Source organism: Schistocerca gregaria, chromosome 1 (genome assembly GCF_023897955.1).
Source record: "Schistocerca gregaria isolate iqSchGreg1 chromosome 1, iqSchGreg1.2, whole genome shotgun sequence".
NCBI lineage: Eukaryota > Metazoa > Arthropoda > Insecta > Orthoptera > Acrididae > Schistocerca > Schistocerca gregaria.
Window position 1 is genome coordinate 371,253,557 of NC_064920.1, and position 25,131 is coordinate 371,278,687.

Sequence of the window (25,131 nt, forward strand, 5' to 3'; positions counted from 1 at the left end):
ATTGCCCCCCCCCCCCCCATCCCTAAAACACTTAATGCAACTTTTCCATTGATGAAAACAGTACGGAAGTTTTTCTCTGCGAGTGCCTGTATTACGCATGCCACTTTTCCTTTCACTGTTTCAATGGACATAAATCTTCACCTTTTAATGCAGATTTGATGTTGGAGAATAGATAAAAGTCACTTGGTGCTAGGTCAGGCAAATAAGCTGGGTGGTTTAACACTGGGATGCTGTAGTTCGGTAGGGGATCTCTTAACAGATTATATTAGCTGGTGCAATGCCTTGCTACATAACCCATGACTTTTTCTTCCACAATTTAGGTAATTTTTTCTATTAATTTTCTCACAATGGTGAGCAAGAGCCTTCACTTAGAAATGTCGATTAATAATTTGACCTTCAGGAATGAAGGGGAGGTATACAATTCCATGAAGATTTGAAAAGGGGGGGGGGGGGGGGGGATAGAAGTGGAGAATCACTTTGAATCCTAATTTGCCCATTCAAGCTTTCTCTCTTTTGGTGAAGCTGGGGCCTTACAGTGGATGGATTGGCACTTAGTTTTTGGATCATAAGTGAAAAACCATGATTTGTCACATGTTATCAATCTTTCCAAGAAACAAGGCACATTTCCATGTTATTCAAAATATCAGTAAAAACATTTGCACTAGCTTCTTTTTTTCAGATGTTGAGAATTTTCGGCACTTTTGCACTAATTTTTCTGATGTTAAGTTAGTCATGTTATTTTTGCCGTATGCATTCTTTGACAATTCCTACAGTTTAGCAATTGATCAAATGGAGTCCGATAAAATCGTATGACATACTTTTTTGATACTTTCATTTGTTTTTTATGTTAAAAGGCGTCCTGTCAGTCATATTCAATGTATTCTCAGCCATATTGGAAATGCCTGAAACACTCAAACTCATATATGTGATGAACAGTCTTCACCATACACTGTTTTTAGTGAAAGACATTTCAGTAGCAGTTGCATGATAATTCGTCGCTCTATTAGTACACTTACAATTTTTCTGGCAAAACAAAACAACAGCTCTGATACAAATGAAGCCATCACCACACTGATCTGTCTGCAGACACCAGACACGTTACATTCGACTGAGAAGGCTTCACAGTCACTGGTTTTTCATCTTCAGCACATGTGTACTTACTCTGTGATAGCATCAGCCCCCTTATTTTATAGCCACACCTCTGTTTTGTAATGCAACAGTGCTGGGTTTCTTTCTTACACACTCTGATCACCATAAATAACAGACCTATGACATGACACACTCCATACATACACATTAATCAGCCTTCATCAAGGCAGTTACATATAAGACACCTGACGCCCAAGCTGCCAAAATGGAGCCGATTAGAAAAGGATGAACCTTTCCTTGAGCTATACATATAAAACAAAAATAAAAACTTAAGTATAAATAATTTAAAGACACACCAGGCTAAAAGAACGACAAGTTTACATGTTGTGCTAACTGGAAGACTGCCTGTCTGCACTGAGCTGCAAATATTTACACACATGAAAACATGAAATCCTACTAATGCAAATAAGGATTTTAAAAAAAAATGATTTGACTTACATTTGGAGTTATGTACATGCTTCCGAAAGATGAAAGTTAGAGATGGATTGGCCTTCATTACCGAATATGAAAAATACCCCAATTTTACACTGTGTAAAAATTGAAGTCAGTGTACAAAATGTTTAAAATCACAAAGAAACAGATAAACTGGTCACTATCTGGAGGTGCAGCTTACAGCACAACATAAAAATAAGTTTTCAGAACTATAGGGTGGTCCTCCTGAAAGGGCTGAGGAAATCCTTAGGCGAGTCTGGAAATACAGGATGGGGCACCTCCAGTCACACAAAACCAAGGCTAAGAGTGAACTACCTCCTTAAATTTGAAAAACTATAGACCCTATATTGCACTGAATTGCTCTAGAGTAATACTAGAGATGTGTTTGGAAAGGATGAGAAGGCAACGCTGGAAGTGTGGAATTCTTTAAAAGTCTGCAAATGATTATTTTGGGGAATGATTTTTTGGGTGTTGTGGTCAGTACTTTCAAGACAAGATTCCATGGTTACATTACTGTTTTTCATTGAAAACTATGGTGCCATGGTATTTTCAGATGGTTCTTTAAGTCAGCCTGTTCCAGCACTGTCCCATGTGGCATGGGTGCCTCCAGGCATTCTTCAGATCATCCATGGGTAAGTGCAGTTAGTATCGCCTACTTGTCAGGCGGCCCTATTGTATGCGTTCTGTGTATGTAGGAGTCACTTTGCCACCACTGTCTAATCACACAATGCTGTGGCAGCACGGCTGCATACACTATGCACAGGGTCTCGAACTGCCGACATGTCAGCTTTTTGCCAAACTATGCCTGTAGGCACGTGGCTGCCTGCGGATGGGCACTGAAGTCTGAACAGCCTACTCTACATGAATGGAGACTTTTATTAAAGGCATCAAAGTTAAATTTTGATGTGAGACTCGAGGTTAAGCATTTCAATACCACAAATGGTTTCAGAACTACAAGTGAACTGGATGTGAGTATTAGGAACAAATTGTGGTTAGTTTTGTAAAGTGACGTGATGTGATGTGATTGTACCTCTCAATGGTCCTAGTTTGAAGGTGTGCTCAGTACAATAGGTTAAGTAAGGGGACAATGTGGGTTTGTTAGCTTTGGGGATAAGGTATGATTGTATGTTGAGGGCAGTGTTGTGGATGATTGTCTTGGGAGAAGAGACACCAGTTTTGAGGATTTGAGTTGGATAGCTTCATTAGATACTGGGTGGCACTTTGTTCGACTTTATGACTGACTTCAAGGATGAACGTTCTGAGAGTGTACACAAATCCAGGCATTCACTGAGAAAGATTTTAAACAGAGACAATACCCACTGAAACTGATGGAAGAAGGGGAGATTTGCGGAGGCAGTTTATGGGTGAATGGTAAGGTGAGTAAGGGAGTACCTGTTACGTAGGTAGTAATAGAGTCAAAGATAGGTTGGAGCTGGCATAATCCATATCACATCAGGCAGGGGGGTTACCTTCATAGTAACTGATGTTACTGAACTTAGCATATGTTAAAATTCAGGATTAAGTAAGGAACATACAAAAAAAAAATGTTTTCTCCAAAAAAAAAAAAAAAAAAAAAAAAAAAAAAAAAAAAAAAAAAATTCCTGCTCCTAGACACAGGCCTCTGAAGATGAGACTGCAAACACCATTTTGAAGACGCAAATTTCAGAATTTTTTAAAAATGTTGTATCTCTGTAACAGTTGTAGATATTTTGTTAGAGTTTTCTTTATTTTAAAGATAATTGCTTTATGATTACTATGGTGTCCTCCATTTGGACATATCTGTCAAAGTTCTTTTACTGTCACCTTTTGAATTTTTTTTCATTTACAGAATTTTTTTTTCCAGAAATGCCAATTCAGAAAAGTTGGTGTTTTTCCTGTTGACTGGTACCATGTAGTACTATATTCTCTTTAAAGGAGAGCTTTTACTTTTAAGCTGGACAGGTTTTATTTTAAAAAATGGTTCTTTTTTATCTTTGAAGTCTAATGTATGTCTTCTCTGAAGTTGTTTCTTACTAATTTCTTTGCTACAATGTTTATTTCTGTTGTCTTTCTTGCAGTTATTTCTTATCACTTTCTTTGTTGCAGATATTTCTTTTCACTTTCATCATTACAGATATTTCTTACACTTTGTTGTGTGTTGTAGTTTGTCAGTTTCTTTGTTCTGGTTTTTCATTGCAGGTTTCTGTATTGTAGTTGTTCAATGCTAATTTGTTTACTGAAGAGGCTTTAAGAAATCTGAGACAATCCAGTGAGTTCCATGTTTTTGTGAGGAATTTTTCAGTTGACACAGTTGCAGTGTGTTTTGCAAAAAGGACTGTTTGAAATGTTTTCTGATTGGGGCCACAGGAGAGTGAAGCATGCTGACTTTTTGCATATCCATAAAAGAGTGATATATAAGACCAACCAAAAAGCAGACTTTGTTCAGGTTGGGAGTAAGTGTTCTCATTTGAAGACTGTTTCAAAGTGAAGACTGTTCCAGTGACGAGTTTGTGTGTTCTAAATGTTTTGAGAGAACAACAACTACAATAGTATCTGAATGAGGCGAAGCCTCCAATGGTGCAGATGATGCAGATTTTGCATCAATAGAGGAAAAATTAAATACCCTGAGTCAGTTAATTACAGAGGTAGGCCTTAGGCCTGTTAAGAAAACGTGGTCAGTAAGGTCGAGTCATAAGATTTGTGCATCAAGAAACCACAGAGAAATTTCTGAAGCTATGGATGAATATGCTCCAGGAAAACTGACCACACTCTTTAAAGTAGAAATTCCATCTACAGAAGGAAATGAACCAAAGCACTCTTGCACCTCTTGCCAGGAATTTTTCACAAATATCAATTCAGCTGTTGAATATTGTGCTTCCTACAGTGCAAAGGAGCAAGTTTTAACTATTATTCCAGAGACATTTTCAAAGAAAACAGTTTTGAACCATATTCCACCAGTATCAAAGTACATGGTAGACAAATCAAGAAATGTGAGATCTGTAAAAGGAGTCTTTGGAAGGCCAGATCCCTATTATGGTCATCCTGCAGGAGCAGCTCAAGTTCAGATAGTGCAGTCATTTTATCTGAAAGATATATGGGACTGTTCGCACCATAGTGCCAACAAAAAAGACACTATAACTGTAACAGTTGAGGGTCAAAAAGTTGTGAAACTGAAGAGGTACATGACTTGCAGTATTAATGAAACTTTTGCAATTTATAAGAGCAACTATACAACTTCACATACTGGAAGATAAAAACTAAGCACTACAACCTAAGAGGGTAGTTCCACACCCACGTATAGATCTTTGTTTATATGTGTACTGCATGGATTTTGAACTTTGTGTGACAGCTATGAAGAATTTACTGGAGCACATAACATGTGACACCTTGGTTGGGTGTGTGTAGTCATTAGTAGTATGTGATCTAAAGCGAGATACTTGTTTGTTTCAAGAATGTGTTGACTGCCCTGGAAAGGGAAGACTGTCTTTACAGATACTTGGCCTGGAAGACATAGCAGGTAACTTTGCAGAAATTATATGTAACATGGGAGGAAAATAAACTAATTATGAAAACTGTTGCCTTTGACAGTTTTATTTATGAGTTTGGTAAATGGTCAGTGAAAGCCGTAACACAAGAAATTGCAACAACACATTGCAAAAGTGAAAGCGTGTGTGCAGGCTGAAGATCAATGTTTAGTGATTCACTGTGATTTTGCTGAGAACTGGTCAGTAATTCTCCCACAAGAAGTACACGGATAGCATTGAAGTTATCACCAAGTTTCAATTTTTGCAGGAGTGACATTTTTCAAAACATGACCACAAGTGTTGGAGTTATAAGTGACGACACAGGATATGACTCAGCACATGCTTTGCTAGCAATGCACAAAATTCTTCAACTGAAAACATGAACAGAGAAGATCATCATCATTTCTGATGGTGCTCCTAGTCACTTTAAAGATCATCACCAGTTCTTTTAATTGAGTAGCTTGTGCCAACTGACTGGGTGTATGAGTGCTACTGGTCACAGGAAGGGACCTTGTGATGGTGTAGGAGGCCTGCTGAAGCACCATGCCACAAAACTATCTTTCCAGACTAAGTACAGCTGCAATTTAGAATTCTGAGTATTTTACGAGAGTCGTGAAATCTTACACATTTATAGCCCTCTAAGGATTCCATGAGCAGAAAAAATAATGGTCCAAACAAATTACTCCTGTGAAAGGAATTCAGAAGGCACATTTTTGGACTCAAAGTGATGGGCAAACTCATATTGCACACACTTTAAAGAGCAAGAAAGAAGAAATTTTGTTAGTTCAACCAACACCTCAGAAACAGCAAGATAAGATTCACAACCTGACTAACTGGTGGATTGTGGATTGCAGAGATTGTAGATACCAGTTATGAGTTAAACGAAATGTTAGTGAACTTTATGCTAGCACATGGACCAGTGCTAGATATAGGTTTCCAGATGAAGAACAGCAGCACCACCATCAGTCCTCACTTCCTGTTCACAATGTTTCGAAGACTAAGTGCTCCAGTCCTACTGGTTCAACAGGAAGGCATCACACTATATCAAAGGAAGATACTGAGGCAGTGGAACACTTTTCTTCATTGACTGACTAATTTCAGCACATAACAGAGTGCACATACAGGTTTGGAACCATTTAAAACGTTTGAAAAATGTGTCTCTTACATATCTTTCAAAACTAATTATGTTAACTAAGGCTAGGTTTTGATTTTTATGAGCCTGTTATGTGATAATGGCAAAAAATTTCTATTGTTTATGTAAGTTTTCAATCTAGCAGTGGAAGCTCTCCATTTTCAGGGAATGCAGAACTATATGACACTAACCAACAGAAAAAATTATGGATTGGCATTTTTGAAAAAGTTTTTTCCATAAATTATTAAAAAGTTCAGAATGCTACAGTAAAAGAACTTTGACAGGTAAGTCCAAATGGAGCATTTCCTTGTAATGATAAAGCAATTACATTTCAAATAAAAAGAACCTCCAAAAATATCTATAACTGTTCCAGAGGCTCCGCATTTTAAATTTTTTTCCAAAATTCGCATCTTCAAAACGGTATGCGCAGTGTCATCTTTGGAGGACTGTATCTTGGAGCAGAAATTTATTTGGAGGAAACAAAAAAATAAATATTCTTTACTTAGACCTTCATTTTAACATATGCTAAATTTATTAACATCCGAGACTATCACGGTAAGATTTCATCCTAGCCTGCCTGAATTGATATGGACTACACCAGCTGGATATTACACTTTTACAGAGAGCTGGTACAAAAGGCCAAATACTTTTGGAATAAAAGTATGTGAGACCATAGCTCTTCTATGGCGACAGCACATTTGCAAAATACACTATCTGATCAAAAGTATCTGGACATCCCTATGTAATGCAAACTGACCACTAGATGTCCTGAGAGGTGGACCTGCCAGTACAAAATGAGGCAGGGAATACTGTGTTAGCGGTAGGTAAGCCGTAACAGCAGAATGGGTCACTCAGGAGAGCTCACTGACTGAACTTGGACACGTCATTCGATGTCACCTGAGTAACAATTCCATTAGGACTATCAACCACTATAAAGCTGCCCAAGCTGGCTGTTGGTGATGTTATAGTGAAGAGAAAATGCAACGCAAGGACCACAGCTAAACCAAGATGAAGTAGACCTCGCATACTAAGAGTCAAACATTGAGAAGGGTGATTGTAAAATGTTTAACTCAGTAGAAAGACTAACACTTGAGCTCCAAAACAGTGCCATTAAACCAGCTAGCACAATGACAGAGTTGATAACAGTGAGGAACAATGGTTGTGCAGCTCTTCATAAGCTACATATTTTTGTAGTCTAATCTAAATGACCCTTGATACGGTGTGAAGAGTGATACCATTGGAGAAGTGATATTGACTGAGGGATCACGCAATACCCTGTGGCAATCCAATGGAAAGATGTGGGTATGACAAAGTCTGGCAAATGTTACCTGCCATCATGTGTAGTGCTATCATGTGTAGTGCCATGTTTGAAGGAGGTGGTGTTGCAATATGGGAGTGTTTTTATTATGATCTGGTCCACTTATTGCACTTAAGAAAACAAAAAATGAAGGATATTAACAGGTCTTACAGCACTTTCTGGGGCATACTGCAGAGGAACAATTTGGGCATAGTGATCGACTGTCCTGGGAATTACAAGTTTGGAGAACCTATCGTCATAATTTAGTATTAAAGCATTTATGATCCAAGTGCATGCTCTGATTTGTTTGCAGTAAGCACACACCCCTTTTTTGCACAAAATGAAGTAGTTTTAAAAAGGAGAGCTCAGGACATCTATTAAATAATTTTTTGAGAAATAAAATGAGACATTATATTAAGACATTGAAATTAAATTGTTGCCTTCCTATCTCTGACCAGTAAAAGTTAATACATACCATTTTCACCAAATTTTAATAATAACTGTGTGATCTTAAAATTATACCAAATATAACAAACAGAAAAATAGTTACCTCCTCCTGCTGAATGACTTCAACAAAATTATCTGGGAACACACCGATCTGACCTCTAAGCTCTCCTTTCCACCATCCCTTGTCTTGCACTTCACGGCTCAAAAGTGTGATTAAATCACCTTCCTTCAGAGTGAGTTCATCATCATTTGCTGCTTCATAAGGAAAGAGTACTCGACAGATTTCTTTAACTGAAACATAAGGAAGATGTACACAATGTTTCAGAACATTTCCAATCTGTCGCAGTTTGCACTAATGCCAGATAGGCACTTATATGATAGTACAAAGTCCCCTTCCAGAATTCATGTAAAGGAATAAGAAGGTGCTGAGTGGTTGACAGGCACATTTCTGGCTTGTTTAGGTGAAGGCCAACTGCCAAATCCGTTAACTATGTGGTGAATACTCATCTTCACTTTTTCCACTAAAATTTATATACTTTACTTTTTACAAGCTACATCTTGCATTCAGTAAGTGCAGAAAAGCATTTAAAAACAATATAATGAAGCATTACTATATCGCAAGGACAATCCAAAGGGAGTTAGCAAACAGAAGGCAGTAAAACCTGTTAAAGACCACTGGCTGAGAGCTTTAAGTGTGAAAAACGTTTTGTTGTGCCTATCTGTAACTAACCATCTCTGCTATATGGTGAGTAGCAACTTCCCTTTTCAGAATATTGATACAAAAGTAAATAGGCATAACAGTGATCACTTGTGAACAATCTGAATGTTATTGCAGATTGATTGTAAATACAGAACAGTCATCTTAATTGCTGAAAACAGTATAAAAGAAAAGAAAATCAGATAAGCAGCAATGCTTACAACCAGTGTCACACAGCGGTACAACGTGTATGTAGAAGACAACATACCATGAAACACATTATGTGGTCACATTGACATGAATTTCAGGTGCATAAGATCACAATTTGAATACGAAAAAACCTATAGCAGTCATCACAAAAGATGCAGACAGTGGACCGAAGTGGTTGAAGTCTAGTACAGGACTGAAGCTGTTGCTCACAAAAGACTGCAACGGCCTCTCATTTGTCATATCCGAACATTCATGCTCTCTGTAAGGGCATTACGTCAAAAACAGACCTTTTTATTGGAAATAAATTACCCAAATTAGTGGCCATTTAGTACAACAAAGAATATGGAGATATTTTTATTGAATTTTAACCATAATAGATTAACAATTAAAACTGAAAATATGTGCATTTTAATGTTAATTATTCACCTATTTTACAGTTAAAAAATCAATTAAAATTTTATAATATTACGTGCATACTCTCATGTAATGAACGCCAACTGATTTGTCTAATTTGTTTACAGTAAAATTTTTGTCTGATATAATTAATGGCATGTTCATATAGACGGCATGAATTTTCAGATATGACGCAGTGAGACCATTGCATTCTTTTTTGAACAGCAGGTCCAGTTTTGTATTAGACTTTGACCACTTTGGTTTCACTGACTATCTTTTGTAATAATTTCTACATGTATTTCTGTGTTCAGTGCAGCTTACATGTACCTACACTTTTTGTTAAGTTGACAACACTGTTTTTTATAGTACAGTGTGATTTACATTTACCTTGTATGGCTGTGTGACATTGGTTGCTAAGCAGTTACTTTACTGCTTTTTTTGCCTTTTGTATTTTTTTAGCACCAATGATGACTATTCTTTAGTTGAAATTTAGCAACAATAAAATTCAGATTATTCGCAACTGATTGCTGATCCTCCTCCCTGAAACTCCAGTGGCAACTGCACAGTGAGGTATTATGGGTTCGTGCATAAGTAAATAAGAAGTCTTATAAATTTTTTGACTTACAGCTACACAAAGAAATTGACAAGTCACTGCACCACCTCACTCAGTGGAAGAGAGTGATGTATGTTAGTATTACAGGTTGAGCATATTGTTCATGCACATAATGAGAACAGCACATTTTATGTAAAGATTTATAATGTGATGAATATCTATGAAGTTTTCTGTTAATGTGCTTTGTATCATCAAGTGTGAAATATCATCAGTTAATAAGGAGAGAGAGACATTATTGGAATTTAGGACACCAAATTTTGTGCGTTATTGTTCCAGACAAACAGCTTTATTCGTTAAACTTCCTGGGCATTAAGACTGGAGCCACACTGGGACTACTACCCAGGACCTTTTGACTTTCGCTTGCAAGTGCTCTACCGACTCAGCTATCCAAGCATGACTCTCAGCCTGTGTCTCTAGCTATGGACTTAATTGTACCACCTGTAATTCGCTAATAGAGTGTATGTTACATTTGGTCAGTTAGAAATATTTAGCTTGTGTATACAGAATAAACTCAAAATAGTAAAATTTAACATATGTACTTTTCCGATTTCTAATCTCTGACATAGTAGGCTAATTATTTTATTCTGGAATTTTAACCATAATCTTACTTGTTCATGGGGCCTGGGACACTTATTTGTAAAATATTGGTAACTGATGTGTGCTCCTCTAACAGTGAATAGATCGATTCTAAATTATGATTCATTCTTAAGAATGAGACGGGGGGGCGGGGAGACGGGGGGGGGCGGGGAGACGGGGGGGGGCGGGGAGACGGGGGGGGGCGGGGAGACGGGGGGGGCGGGGAGACGGGGGGGCGGGGAGACGGGGGGGGCGGGGAGACGGGGGGGGGCGGGGAGACGGGGGGGGGGCGGGGAGACGGGGGGGGGGCGGGGAGACGGGGGGGGGGCGGGGAGACGGGGGGGGGGCGGGGAGACGGGTGGGGGGCGGGGAGACGGGTGGGGGGCGGGGAGACGGGTGGGGGGCGGGGAGACGGGTGGGGGGCGGGGAGACGGGTGGGGGGCGGGGAGACGGGTGGGGGGCGGGGAGACGGGTGGGGGGCGGGGAGACGGGTGGGGGGCGGGGAGACGGGTGGGGGGCGGGGAGACGGGTGGGGGGCGGGGAGACGGGTGGGGGGCGGGGAGACGGGTGGGGGGCGGGGAGACGGGTGGGGGGCGGGGAGACGGGTGGGGGGCGGGGAGACGGGTGGGGGGCGGGGAGACGGGTGGGGGGCGGGGAGACGGGTGGGGGGCGGGGAGACGGGTGGGGGGCGGGGAGACGGGTGGGGGGCGGGGAGACGGGTGGGGGGCGGGGAGACGGGTGGGGGGCGGGGAGACGGGTGGGGGGCGGGGAGACGGGTGGGGGGCGGGGAGACGGGTGGGGGGCGGGGAGACGGGTGGGGGGGCGGGGAGACGGGTGGGGGGCGGGGAGACGGGTGGGGGGCGGGGAGACGGGTGGGGGGCGGGGAGACGGGTGGGGGGCGGGGAGACGGGTGGGGGGCGGGGAGACGGGTGGGGGGCGGGGAGACGGGTGGGGGGCGGGGAGACGGGTGGGGGGCGGGGAGACGGGTGGGGGGCGGGGAGACGGGTGGGGGGCGGGGAGACGGGTGGGGGGCGGGGAGACGGGTGGGGGGCGGGGAGACGGGTGGGGGGCGGGGAGACGGGTGGGGGGCGGGGAGACGGGTGGGGGGCGGGGAGACGGGTGGGGGGCGGGGAGACGGGTGGGGGGCGGGGAGACGGGTGGGGGGCGGGGAGACGGGTGGGGGGCGGGGAGACGGGTGGGGGGCGGGGAGACGGGTGGGGGGCGGGGAGACGGGTGGGGGGCGGGGAGACGGGTGGGGGGCGGGGAGACGGGGGGGGGCGGGGAGACGGGGGGGGGCGGGGAGACGGGGGGGGGGCGGGGAGACGGGGGGGGGCGGGGAGACGGGGGGGGGGCGGGGAGACGGGGGGGGGGCGGGGAGACGGGGGGGGGCGGGGAGACGGGGGGGGCGGGGAGACGGGGGGGGCGGGGAGACGGGGGGGGCGGGGAGACGGGGGGGGCGGGGAGACGGGGGGGGGCGGGGAGACGGGGGGGGCGGGGAGACGGGGGGGGCGGGGAGACGGGGGGGGCGGGGAGACGGGGGGGGGCGGGGAGACGGGGGGGGGCGGGGAGACGGGGGGGGGCGGGGAGACGGGGGGGGGCGGGGAGACGGGGGGGGGCGGGGAGACGGGGGGGGCGGGGAGACGGGGGGGGCGGCGAGACGGGGGGGGCGGCGAGACGGGGGGGCGGGGAGACGGGGGGGCGGGGAGACGGGGCGGGCGGGGAGACGGGGGGGGCGGGGAGACGGGGCGGGCGGGGAGACGGGGGGGGGCGGGGAGACGGGGGGGGGGCGGGGAGACGGGGGGGGGCGGGGAGACGGGGGGGGCGGGGAGACGGGGGGGGCGGGGAGACGGGGGGGGCGGGGAGACGGGGGGGGCGGGGAGACGGGGGGGGCGGGGAGACGGGGGGGGCGGGGAGACGGGGGGGGCGGGGAGACGGGGGGGGCGGGGAGACGGGGGGGGGCGGGGAGACGGGGGGGGCGGGGAGACGGGGGGGCGGGGAGACGGGGGGGGCGGGGAGACGGGGGGGGCGGGGAGACGGGGGGGGGCGGGGAGACGGGGGGGGCGGGGAGACGGGGGGGGCGGGGAGACGGGGGGGGCGGGGAGACGGGGGGGGCGGGGAGACGGGGGGGGCGGGGAGACGGGGGGGGCGGGGAGACGGGGGGGGCGGGGAGACGGGGGGGGCGGGGAGACGGGGGGGGCGGGGAGACGGGGGGGGCGGGGAGACGGGGGGGCGGGGAGACGGGGGGGGCGGGGAGACGGGGGGGGCGGGGAGACGGGGGGGGCGGGGAGACGGGGGGGGCGGGGAGACGGGGGGGGCGGGGAGACGGGGGGGGCGGGGAGACGGGGGGGGCGGGGAGACGGGGGGGGCGGGGAGACGGGGGGGGCGGGGAGACGGGGGGGGCGGGGAGACGGGGGGGGCGGGGAGACGGGGGGGGCGGGGAGACGGGGGGGGCGGGGAGACGGGGGGGGCGGGGAGACGGGGGGGGCGGGGAGACGGGGGGGGCGGGGAGACGGGGGGGGCGGGGAGACGGGGGGGGCGGGGAGACGGGGGGGGCGGGGAGACGGGGGGGGCGGGGAGACGGGGGGGGCGGGGAGACGGGGGGGGCGGGGAGACGGGGGGGGCGGGGAGACGGGGGGGGCGGGGAGACGGGGGGGGCGGGGAGACGGGGGGGGCGGGGAGACGGGGGGGGCGGGGAGACGGGGGGGGCGGGGAGACGGGGGGGGGCGGGGAGACGGGGGGGGCGGGGAGACGGGGGGGGCGGGGAGACGGGGGGGGCGGGGAGACGGGGGGGGCGGGGAGACGGGGGGGGCGGGGAGACGGGGGGGGCGGGGAGACGGGGGGGGCGGGGAGACGGGGGGGGCGGGGAGACGGGGGGGGCGGGGAGACGGGGGGGGCGGGGAGACGGGGGGGCGGGGAGACGGGGGCGGGGAGACGGGGGCGGGGAGACGGGGGCGGGGAGACGGGGGCGGGGAGACGGGGGCGGGGAGACGGGGGCGGGGAGACGGGGGCGGGGAGACGGGGGCGGGGAGACGGGGGCGGGGAGACGGGGGCGGGGAGACGGGGGCGGGGAGACGGGGGCGGGGAGACGGGGGCGGGGAGACGGGGGCGGGGAGACGGGGGCGGGGAGACGGGGGCGGGGAGACGGGGGCGGGGAGACGGGGGCGGGGAGACGGGGGCGGGGAGACGGGGGCGGGGAGACGGGGGCGGGGAGACGGGGGCGGGGAGACGGGGGCGGGGAGACGGGGGCGGGGAGACGGGGGCGGGGAGACGGGGGCGGGGAGACGGGGGCGGGGAGACGGGGGCGGGGAGACGGGGGCGGGGAGACGGGGGCGGGGAGACGGGGGCGGGGAGACGGGGGCGGGGAGACGGGGGCGGGGAGACGGGGGCGGGGAGACGGGGGCGGGGAGACGGGGGCGGGGAGACGGGGGCGGGGAGACGGGGGCGGGGAGACGGGGGCGGGGAGACGGGGGCGGGGAGACGGGGGCGGGGAGACGGGGGCGGGGAGACGGGGGCGGGGAGACGGGGGCGGGGAGACGGGGGCGGGGAGCAAATAGTTAAGTTCCCACTCTGAAAACTCAGTGAGCATTTCCTGCTGAAATGTGTCAAATGCTAGAGGAATCAAAATATGGCAAGGAGATGCATTGAAGCTACTGAACTTTTTTGAAGAAGTAGTTCAAAGTGCTCTTACTGAACAAAATATTCATGGAGAATATCTGCCATCTGCTTAACTTCACACTCACTGCATCAACACTTCATATTAATTCAAAGCAAGCTAAAAACTTCTGAAAATCACAAGTGTACTGGTTTTTCTGTGAACCTTGCACTCATTGGAACACAGTGACAGACAACCAACAAGATATAAGTTTTAATCCAATTGTTGTGTTACATGTTTAAACCAAGGTCACAATGCTACAAACACAAGTAAGAAGGGCAAGGTATTGCATTCCAAGTACAAAACCATCATCCCAAAGCTAGCTGTACTGAGACTGCTATCTTTACTTTCATCTTCAAGAAGTTACCCCAAGTAAGTTCACCATATTTTACTTATCTTCAGGCAACTGGAGGATTAAGCAGACTGACATGTCACTTTCTGGATAGCAGCAGTCACTAAAGCTTCATTTCCAACTTCCTTATTGGTATGATGGGTTTAGAATCTATAGAAAATAGCAACATATCTGTCAGTGCTTTTGAAATGCCATCTACAACAACTTCAGTGTAGATTTCACTCTAAAGGATATCTGGACAAATTCCACGTCGTCTGTAAATATATTTGAAAGCACACACACATTTGCCGCACATGCAACTGTACCTCTCTATCTAAGAAAATGAGTGTGCACCCAGAGATTTTAGTTAGCAAACATGCAGGATGCTGCAGAAGATCTTTGCACCGAGATCCTTAATGGAGAATATCGCAACTCTAAAATCACTGGAGATTATCCTCCTCCTATTCAACTAACCTCATCCATCGTAATCGTACATTTGATTCTAGGTTTGATTCTTAGTCAAGCACCACAGCAAACCGTGTGATAGCAAATTTCAGTGATGTCAACAGTTGATATTCTATAATGTTTATGGAATTTAGATATCATCATCATCATCATCATCATCATCATCGAGGACTGAACAGGAACTCAAAGTGACTGGCCTCACTGTACTATTTCTCAACAACCTACTGCATCAAAGATAAAAGAAGGAATACCCAAATGTTATGGCGCCTTATACTCTTCAGCAAATAGCGAAGAGACTTATTTCACAGGAGAAACAATTTACGAAGGACAGCAACCTGAAACACAATCACAATCTGCAAATTTTTGTCATCAAAAAAGGACTTTTGTAGGTCACATCTACTAGACTGACACTGAGTGACATTTTATCTGCCCCACCATGCAATAAAGAAAAAAAAATTAATGCTTATCAAATGGAGCATGTATTTGATGGTTTCTTCATGTGAATGGCTCTTTAGATATGGGTCTTAATTTACTTCCTTTCAGTATTACTGAGATTCTGTCTATATCTGGGGTACCCTTAATTGCCAATATGAAAAACATTTCTCTAGTTACTTCCTCACATGAAAGACAGATCTCATAAGCTGCTTCTTTTCTTAAAAATAAAAAAAAATAGTCATAAATCAAGACGGAAACTGTGTTATGATTGGTGAAAGAGTTACATACTGCATCACCTGATTACCTTACAGACTTGCGTTTGTTCGTTTGTTGCTGCTTTATGGTGCAAAACTACTGTGGTCCTAAGTGCCCATGTCTTAACTTAAAACAGTCAATTACTGAATGAATTTGAAGTAAATAATACTCAGAGCCTGATGGACTGGAGAATGAGTATAGCTGGAAACAATCACTTCCCCTTTGAGGAGGTTGCTCAAACAGTTGAAAATTAAATTTCCTTTGCCACATACTATGATGAATAAATAGTCAAATGTGATCAAAGGCTCATGCTGTATCTGATAAAATATCTGATAATTCTGATGGCAAACATACATGAAAACGTAAACTCCTATTATTGACATGGGGTCGGAAAATGGTACACTGTCAATAGTTGGTTGCACTAAGTACAGAGTGGTGCGGGCTCCCCACTTCACAAATTACTGTGACTGAAATTACAGTGTCCAATAATGCTGCCTAGCTGAAAGTATCTCATTGCAGTTAGAGGGGTGAGATGAAGTTGTTCAAGCTGTTGGGAGGATTTAATTTCCCGGAATTCATTCCCATATAGAGATCAGTGTTCATCTCAGAGTGACACGATGTTCCAATGTGTGGCAACACAGAGATTGTCTGAAGGGACAGAATAGCTAACAGGTCTAGGTAATTGGACTACAGCCTTGGCAGCAGCAGCAGCTTCATTCCCTGATGCCTCGACATGACCAGGGACCCACATGAACATTATGATGGCTCCATCAGCAGCATGTGGGTGGAGGCATTCTTTGATTTTTTTTGAGTGTTAAGGGGCTATGGAGGGCACTAAATTAATCTGAACATAATACACAATTGAGAAGTGTGTCGTTGGGTGTACTGGGTAGCCTGATAGGGGACCGAAAACTTTGGAGGAAAAATTGAGCACTGTTCTAGAGGTCAGTATCTCAAATGTTTGTTGCTAATGACAAAGGCATATCCAACACTATCGTCAGTCTTACAGCCACGAGTGTAGATGGAGGTACTGTCTCCAAACTGCATGCAAAGTTTGAGAAACTTACTGCAATAAGTCGTATCTAGGGTACTGTCCTTAGGAACTGAAGTCAGTTCCAGATGAACATGGACCTCTGCATGAAGCCAAGGCAGTGAAGAAATTTCACCCATCAGGAATGTTGCTGGTAAGTAAGATTAAGCTTCCAAAGCAGTATACAAAGGCAATTTTTAGGAAGCAAAAAAAAAGTTGCAATTATCCCTTACTGGCAGTCAAGGAAGTCATCAAAAAAGGATACATAGGATAGATGGTTGGGTATAGAGGACAGACAGCATGTATATCTGCTGAGAAGAACATCACATCAGTTGACAGCAGTAGTTCAGCAGCACTGGCATAGACTCATAACTCTGCAAGTGTAGAAAAACCCAACAGCCAAATGTATGGCTCTACGGTCGATTGTGTTGAGATGGTGTAAAATAGATGGTCATGCAAATGAGTAAACGAGGCACACAGCCCAGTTTTGATCAGACAAGAGACTGGTATCACCCATGAAGTACCATTTAAAGTGCATACGATATTTGGAAATCAGGTACAGGATGACCAACAGAGTTTCTATCAAGCATGAGCCCCAAGAATTTTGCAGTTTTGACAAATGAAGAAGCAACAGAACTGAGATGTAAGGACGGTGGAAGGAACTCCTTATGCCGCCAGAAGTTCAAAGAGTTTTCTCAGTGGAAAAGTGGAATCCATTGTCGATGCTCCATGAGAAGAGACGGTAGAGACATTGTTGAAGTTGTTCCTCAAGTAAACAGTTCCGTTGAGAGCTGCAGTAGATCTCTAAGACTTCAATGAAAAGAGCACCTGAGATGCCTGGCAGGAGACAGTCCATGATAGCATCAGCTGCTATAGTAAATAGGGCTACACTCGGCACAGAGCTCTGAAGCATCTCTTTCTCCTGAATAAAAGTGTTTGACAAAGCTGAACCCACAAGAATCTGTAAAACCTGGTCAAACAGCTATTTTAAGTTTTCCACAAATAAAAAAACACAGCTACAGTCTGGCACTTCCACAGAAAATTGTTTGTAATGTGGGTTGACAGGGCAATGAGATGATCAATTGCAGAGCAGTGCTTACGAAATCCACATTGTGCATTTGTTACAAATTCTGAGACTCAAGCCACCATAGCAGCTGACTTCATACATTCAATCACCTTGCAGACACTGCTTGTGAGGTAAATCTGGCAGTAGCTGGCTAGAAGATGTCCTTCCAGGCTTGGGCATGGGAATTACAGTGGCTTTGTGCCAGTGTCTGGGAAGTGCACCATCCCTCTAGATATTATTATATGTACAAAGAAGGATGTGCACCATCCCTCTGGATATGATTATATGTACAAAGAAGGAGGTGCTTGTTGTCAAGAGAGAGGCGCTGCAACATCTGGATGCGAATATTGTTCGGAGATGAAGAAGATAAGGTGAGACCATGTTAATGCTCCCTCATAGGAAAAAAAAGATATTGCAGCACTCATATCTCCCGAGTCTCCTCTGCTCGTTTCTGAGGTAGAAAGGCACAGTTTGAGATCTCTGTAAAGTATTGACCTCATGGTGCTGGAATCTCAATAGGGTCCACAATAACATCATTAACTACAGCCAGGCCACGAACCAGGAGCTGCACCTTGTTTCCAGAAAGCTGATGAAGGGTACTCAGAACAGGGAGTAAAAGGGTTACAAAAATTAGTAAGAGATCCATCTAGCTTTTTTGTTACCTCTGATAATGTGACGACTCTTTGCTTTAAACTGTTTATAAGGAATACGGTTGTTCTTTGTGATATGGCCTTCTGAGACATGGGACATGTCTTCATATGTGAACCACATTGTGGCATTCCTCTGTCCATCAGGAAACTGGGACATGTCGCGGTAGGAAAGAGGTTCGGGGAATGGACCGCTCCATGGTGGTAAGGGTAACATTTGTAAGGCGCTCTACTGAGCCATCACTGCTGTGGAAATATTGCTCGTTGAAGGTTGCCAGTGAAGAGCGGAGCCTCCAGTTATCTTTAGAAAGCTGCCAGTTGGTATTTTTCACAGATAGGACATGAGTTACCAGACAAATTACAAACGGGAAATGGTCGCTTGAGTATGTGTCCAAGTGGATGGACCACTCTTAAGTGGGCAAGCTGTGCATAGCAGAACGAAAGGTCCTGGTGAGAGAAACAGTGTGTAGACTCTGAAAGAAATGTAAGTTCACTAGTGTTGACACAAATGACATCAAGTTGAGTGAGAATACCTGCCTGGAGAGAGCCTCTCAGGCAGGTTCTCAGAGAGCTCCAAATGGGATAGTGGGCACTGAAGTTGCCAAGTAGCGGAAAGGGTTGAGGGAGCTGAGTGGTAAGCTGCAGTATGTCTGCTATGATGAGATCAGATGATGGGGTATGTAGGTATTACAAAAAGAAAAGGTACAATTGGGGAGATAAAGATGGACAGCAACAGCTCGTAGCTGAGTTGTCAATGAAATGCTTTGGCTATGGATGTCATCCCGAATGAGTGCCACGACTCCCCAAGAGCTGGAGTTCCTTCCTCGGACAGAAGGTTGAATTGTACTGGAGTGAAGTGCAGGAAGTCAAAGCAGTCTTGAGGGCATAATTTTGATTTTTGGAGGCATAAAACAACTGGTGACTATGATTGCAATAACAGCTTTAAGTCTGCCCTGGGTGGTCTGATGCAACAAATGTTCTTTGGAAGACAGCCATATTAGATGATAGAGGATAGGGGCTGCCAGTGCCAGATTTTGGTTGTATACAACTACAGGTTTCTGAGGCTGGAGGATCCTATTTAACTGTTTCTTCAGAAATGCCAGTAACCTACGGTTGGTCTGTGAGTCAAGACACAGCAACAACGATACTGTAACTGTTGGATAGTGATATCAAAGGCTTTCTACTAACTATCTTTTGTGAGCAACATTGAAGGGCACCTTCTCCTTCACCTGTATCTCCTGATTGGTTCATTCACCAAGGTACACAGGGCATTCATGGAATACAGTGCCATGGCTGCCAGTACAGTTGATCAGCGGGCATCCTTGCCACTAGTTGCACATTTGGCTTTGTTTCTACAGAACATGTGAGTATGGTTATGATACAGGCATTGGTAGCAATGAGTTAGCTTTGGCATGTAGGACCTGATGATAACTTCAGAGCCTGCCTTTATCTTTGATTGGAGCTCTACTCAATCAAACATTAAGAGAAGGATGGGGGGTAGGTGCTACTTCTGCATAAACCCTCTTCATAACCTGGTGGAATGCAGCTACGAACTGATCAGAAAGATGGTATATATCTCCCTCAGTCATACCATCAAGCAGCTGAGAGTAAATAACACCATGTGAAGAATTCAGTGTTCAATGAGCCTCTACACAAACTGGGTAACCGTGGAGGATCATAACTTTAAGCAGTTTTTGGGCTTGAAAACCTATATCTGTTTGCAGAAGCAAAGCTCCATTGAGTAAACGAGTACAGGACTTTAGTGGGTCTGCAATTGTATCCACACTTTCCTGAATGACAAATGGGTTCACTGTAGGAAAGTTATGACCTCCTGTGCACAATGCCACGAGGTAGTGGGTGTAACTGGAAGATCCATCGTGTCTTTGGCCTATTCCATTTATTAGGCAAAGGTTGTGTTAACAGTGTTGATGTACTCATCATGAGTTAATCCCTCGCAATTGCCAGCATCTCCAATGGCACACTCCTTCCTTCTGGGGCAACACAGAGGGGAGAACACCCACCTTAGGTGAGTGTTCACACCTCTGGTCACACCTCCCATACTCCAACACAGGGACAAATTGGCAGTTGTGAAGGTAACAGATCAGGCAATCACCTCTCCCTGGGCCTGGCCTTCACTGGGGCATATGCTTGCCTCCTACCTGTCAACCTGGGTGCTGGGAGTTACACATTACCCAGTTGCCCTTAATATCTAAAATACATGAGCCAGCTTTCAGGCATGCACAGGCAGGAAGAAAGACAAAAGGAGAGCCCTTAAATGTTGAAGCTGGTGAAGGACAAGATAAGTCTGAACAAGAAAAGAGAGGAATGCAAAAATAAAATCCACCAATACTTTCTCAAGTTTCAGTTTCCCAACTGTACACAGGTCATGATTCCAAAGGGAGGGGAGAAAGAACAGTAAAAGGATAGACACACAGTATGGAAAAGGAAAGAGTACTGCATAGGCACGGTGCCCCGTGTGTGCCAGAAAAGTACTCACTGAAGAGTTTAAAGTCTCCTGGTGTATCTGAACTTACCTACAACCTGTCTTCTTGAAACCACACCAAGACCTTGCTACAATTCACAAAATGAATTTTCCTTTAAATGCTTTACTTGTAGAACAGAAAATGTGTAGGGATGATTTTGCAGCAGGTGCTGAATATGACAATGCAGTGATACATTTCGATTACAAGCTTACAGTACTTAAGGGACACTTCAGCCTACCAATGTTGAAGTGGGCCACAAACTGAAGAACAGCAGTCAATAAGTGTTGTAAACAATACATACACAGAGGTACTAGCAGTCCAATGGAACACACTAACAAGTCCAGTGTTCATTGCAATGTCATCAACAATTTCACTGAACCTGCCACTCAGTATGAAGTACTTCAAAGCACTGCTAGATTCTAAGATCCACTGGATCTTTTGTCACCTGTGTTGCCTATTGAAAAAATAATTTTTCAGAAAATTCGGTGAAGAGGAACTGAATGGGATGAGCTTTTACCTCTTGATTTTGGCAAATGAGGCTATCAACCAACTTCACCCCCCCCCCCCTCCCCCCCCCCCCCCCACACACACACACACACACACACACACACACACACACACACACACACACACACACACACACACACACACACAGAGAGAGAGAGAGAGAGAGAGAGAGAGAGAGAGAGAGAGAGAGAGAGAGAGAGAGAGAGAGAGAGATTGGTGTCCTCTGAAGATTATGTATTTTCCAACGTATCAGGAAAAATATAAGGCGCAGTCATTTATATATGATGCGCAACTTTGAAACACCACATTAGTCCACTTAGTTTGCAGCAAAAACAGACTAGCTCCCATCAAGAAGATAATTCTTCCACAGCTAGAACTTCTAGAAACATTTCTTCGATCAAGACTACTGCATTATTTCTGTAACACTGCGAGCCATAATAGAGGTTGTGCAACGCTTCTGACTAACACAACTGTAGCCTTAGAATGGATGTAACATGACCCTTATCAATGAAAGACGTTTGTGTGAAACTTTTTTCAGAAATACAAAGACTAATGAATTTACCACAGTAGAGATACTGCCCTAGTACAGAAAACCCAGCTGATCTCTTTAGAGGTATTGCAGCAGACAAACTTCAGCACAATACTATATGGTTCTGAGGGCCTGCTTGGTTAGCAAAGAACTGAACATAGTAGCCATTATTTATACAGGCTACAGACCATTAATTGCTGGAAAAAGAAGAAATTAGTAGACCACGTCTTCGGGGTACAAACAACATTCCATATTTTAACATCTACATGGTACTGTAACAGCTACAAACTGTTGTAGATCACAGGATGTATACGTCACTTCGAACAGCACTTAATGAAAGGCCGTGAGACATTAGAAGAACTTGCATGAACCAAGTTGCACCCTCTGTGCAACAACTTCACTGTACCACAAAATTTTAAGATAGCTCTCTTCAACCCTTTCTTGGGTCTTATTCGTCTTGGTGGATGCCTACCGTCAGACCATGATTTGCCTCCACCACCTTTTAGTAAACAATATTATCTGAACTGAGAACAGAATTATGGATTCTTAGAGCTTGACGAGCTATGATACATGTCTGTACTACTGCCTAGCTAGCAAGACACCGACGGCTCACTTTCCTCAACATACAAAGGCTCTGTTACCAGCTGAGTTAGTCTTACCATTAAAACCTTCTCCAGGATGATGATCGTCCATGACACATGTGGAGGAAGGTGTGGACACAATATCCTGCATAAGAGAAGATATGGGAAGGTATTAACTGTAGCCTTGCTAACTATGAAGGGTCCGTAATATCAGCTACCTTTCAAATGATGATCAATGTAGAAGCTGACCAGGGTGGGGAGCGTCTTGTGGGTTGATACTCTGATGATACTGATATAGATAAGTTGATATGTGCTGTATACTCCATGATGTACATTCCTTTTGGATGAAATAAATCAGTGTTATATTTGCATCACACTGTTGTGTACCTGTAATACTACTTAAGCTGTGACAGTTTGGACTGCTTTCGCAACCATTATAAGAAATCACATGACAAAGAAAGTCTAAAAAATTGCTTTTGTAATCCTAATGTTGTGGTAAAGAAAATATTTCATGACTGGAAAGAAAGGTTCGACAATATTATTTGGATTCTGAAAGCTTGGCTCTTATCTGGCCGGTGGGAAACCAAAAGTAGGGACAGACGAATGGGCATCATTTACAATGACTATGAAGCTGATGCACTATCTAGGATACCATGTACAAATGTTAAAGACAAAACAGATGGAAGGTATGAAACTGATAAAACACACACCAAGGTCTTGTTAATAAAGAGTAAGCACAGAAGTGCACGTGAAAAGAAGCTGAAAGCTTTACTAACTAGTACACAGTTTATCCAGCCCAATTTTTACACAATCCAATCAAGCCACTGTCATGACCTATGACTAGGATGGAGATGATGATGATGATGATGATGATGATGATGATGATGGACGACGACACCACAAACATCCAGTCCCTGGGCAGAGAAAATCCCCAACCTGGCTGGGAATCGAATGCAGGACCCCATGCTCCAGAGCAGCAACACTAGTAACTAGACCACAAACAAACTACTCTTGTAATGAAAACCTGGGGTCTGTAGTGACCAGAACTGGCAACCACAAGAACTCTCTGTAGACATAACAATGCCTTGGGTGTATTTGTAAAGTTTTACTAAAAGAGGACTTTTACACTCGTTTATGAAACTGGGTATCCTTTGTTGCAAACTGAAGGAAATCTATTTTGCACATGCAAAATGATGGTAGGAAATTAGATCAGATCTATGTTGGAACAATTGATTACATAGCATACGTGAAAAATGGAAATATACTTAATGAACAAGTTACAAGAATTGCAACAACATCGCTAAAAATTTTAAGGAATGGTTCTAGTTTTGAAGTCATCTGTTCAGCTACCTTAAATATCAACTATGTTTTTGATGTGGGTGCCTGTAAGATCTACTGTACGTGCCCTGATTCAAATTCCTAGTCATTTCTAGAGGGGGGAGTACATAAATTATCTTTGATCCTTGGTGGAAGTGTGCGATTCCTTGATTAAACATGAGGTGCTTAATTAAGTTGTGATGTGTTATATCTGGATGCCATTTTCCAGAGGAGGAAGTACATATGAACTGCTATTGCTAAAAAACTAACAACACTTGCTGTCAGCATATGTACTGACTTATTCTACTGACATTCAGTTGCTCATGGACAAGCTTTCTCTGAAATAAAGACTTATGTGTTACAAATTATTCTGGCACTGAAGGAATGTATTTTCATAATACATGAAAAATTGTGCTTTTTGTCATGAATGGTTAAGAATACATTTTCACTTTGAAATTTCTCATCCATTGTGGATGAAATCAAAACTTATTTGCAGTGTCACTTTTCCACCAATTTCATTCATAGATACTGCAAAATGTATTGTGAACTGCCTTTTTGAAGTACTTCATTTTATCAGTGAAGTTCTCTAAAAAAAGACAAAAAAGAATGATAAACAAATCAGTAGACACAGAAATTACCTGGTTTTGGTGGCAGAAGAGGTGAGTCTGTGTCCTGATCTGATCTCCCAGTAGAATCTAGCAGCTGGCTGGAATCCGGACTAGATACAGATGTTGATAGTTCCCCTTCACTTTCACCTATGTTTAGCGAAAATAAATTCCTTTGTAGAGTCACAATCTCATTGCACAAACCTGTATTTAGTTTACTTCAAGATTTCATAGTATGAATCAGATTTCAAATATTATAAGCAAACAATTTGGAGATATAAAAGTGCAAGGAAGGTTAAATATTAGTAGACTGTGGTGTTGAGTACAAGAGGATGATACTGTGGTGAAGAACGAAGTGGAGGACAACAAGAAGCACAGAAAGTAAAGAATTTTTTAGCAGAGTAAAGCTATGTTGTATGGAGAAATAAAGAGGCACAAAACAGGCACTACATTGGTTCACAAAGAGAAACACTGTATGCAGGTATCCAGAAATATGTATCTTATGTAGTCTTCAATAAAGAAATTTGACTAAAAACTTTAGAATTATCAAGAATTACATTTTGAGACTATACATTGCTTATGAGAATGCTGTTAGTTTTTGCTCATCTGAACGTTCTTGCTATAAAAGTAGAACCATCATTATTACAATCACAAAATATTTTATCTAACACTTAGGAGATGTTGATTTGCCTCCTTCCTAAACTCCACAGTTCACTTATATACACTCCTGGAAATTGAAATAAGAACACCGTGAATTCATTGTCCCAGGAAGGGGAAAC

At 45.4% G+C, this 25,131-nt stretch overlaps 1 protein-coding gene across 3 annotated transcripts in view; it reads right to left on the reverse strand.

Moving 5' to 3' along the window:
• The window catches only part of LOC126346985 (CD2-associated protein-like), a 69,786-nt gene that overhangs the window by 24,091 nt on the left and 20,564 nt on the right, over positions 1-25,131 (reverse strand). For all 3 annotated transcript variants that reach the window (XM_050002233.1, XM_050002234.1, XM_050002235.1), the window contains 2 exons: positions 24,386-24,502; positions 8,064-8,251 (listed from right to left, as the gene is read on the reverse strand). In XM_050002233.1, the coding sequence (XP_049858190.1) occupies positions 8,064-8,251; positions 24,386-24,502 (305 nt within the window). The remainder of the gene's footprint in view (positions 1-8,063; positions 8,252-24,385; positions 24,503-25,131) is intronic.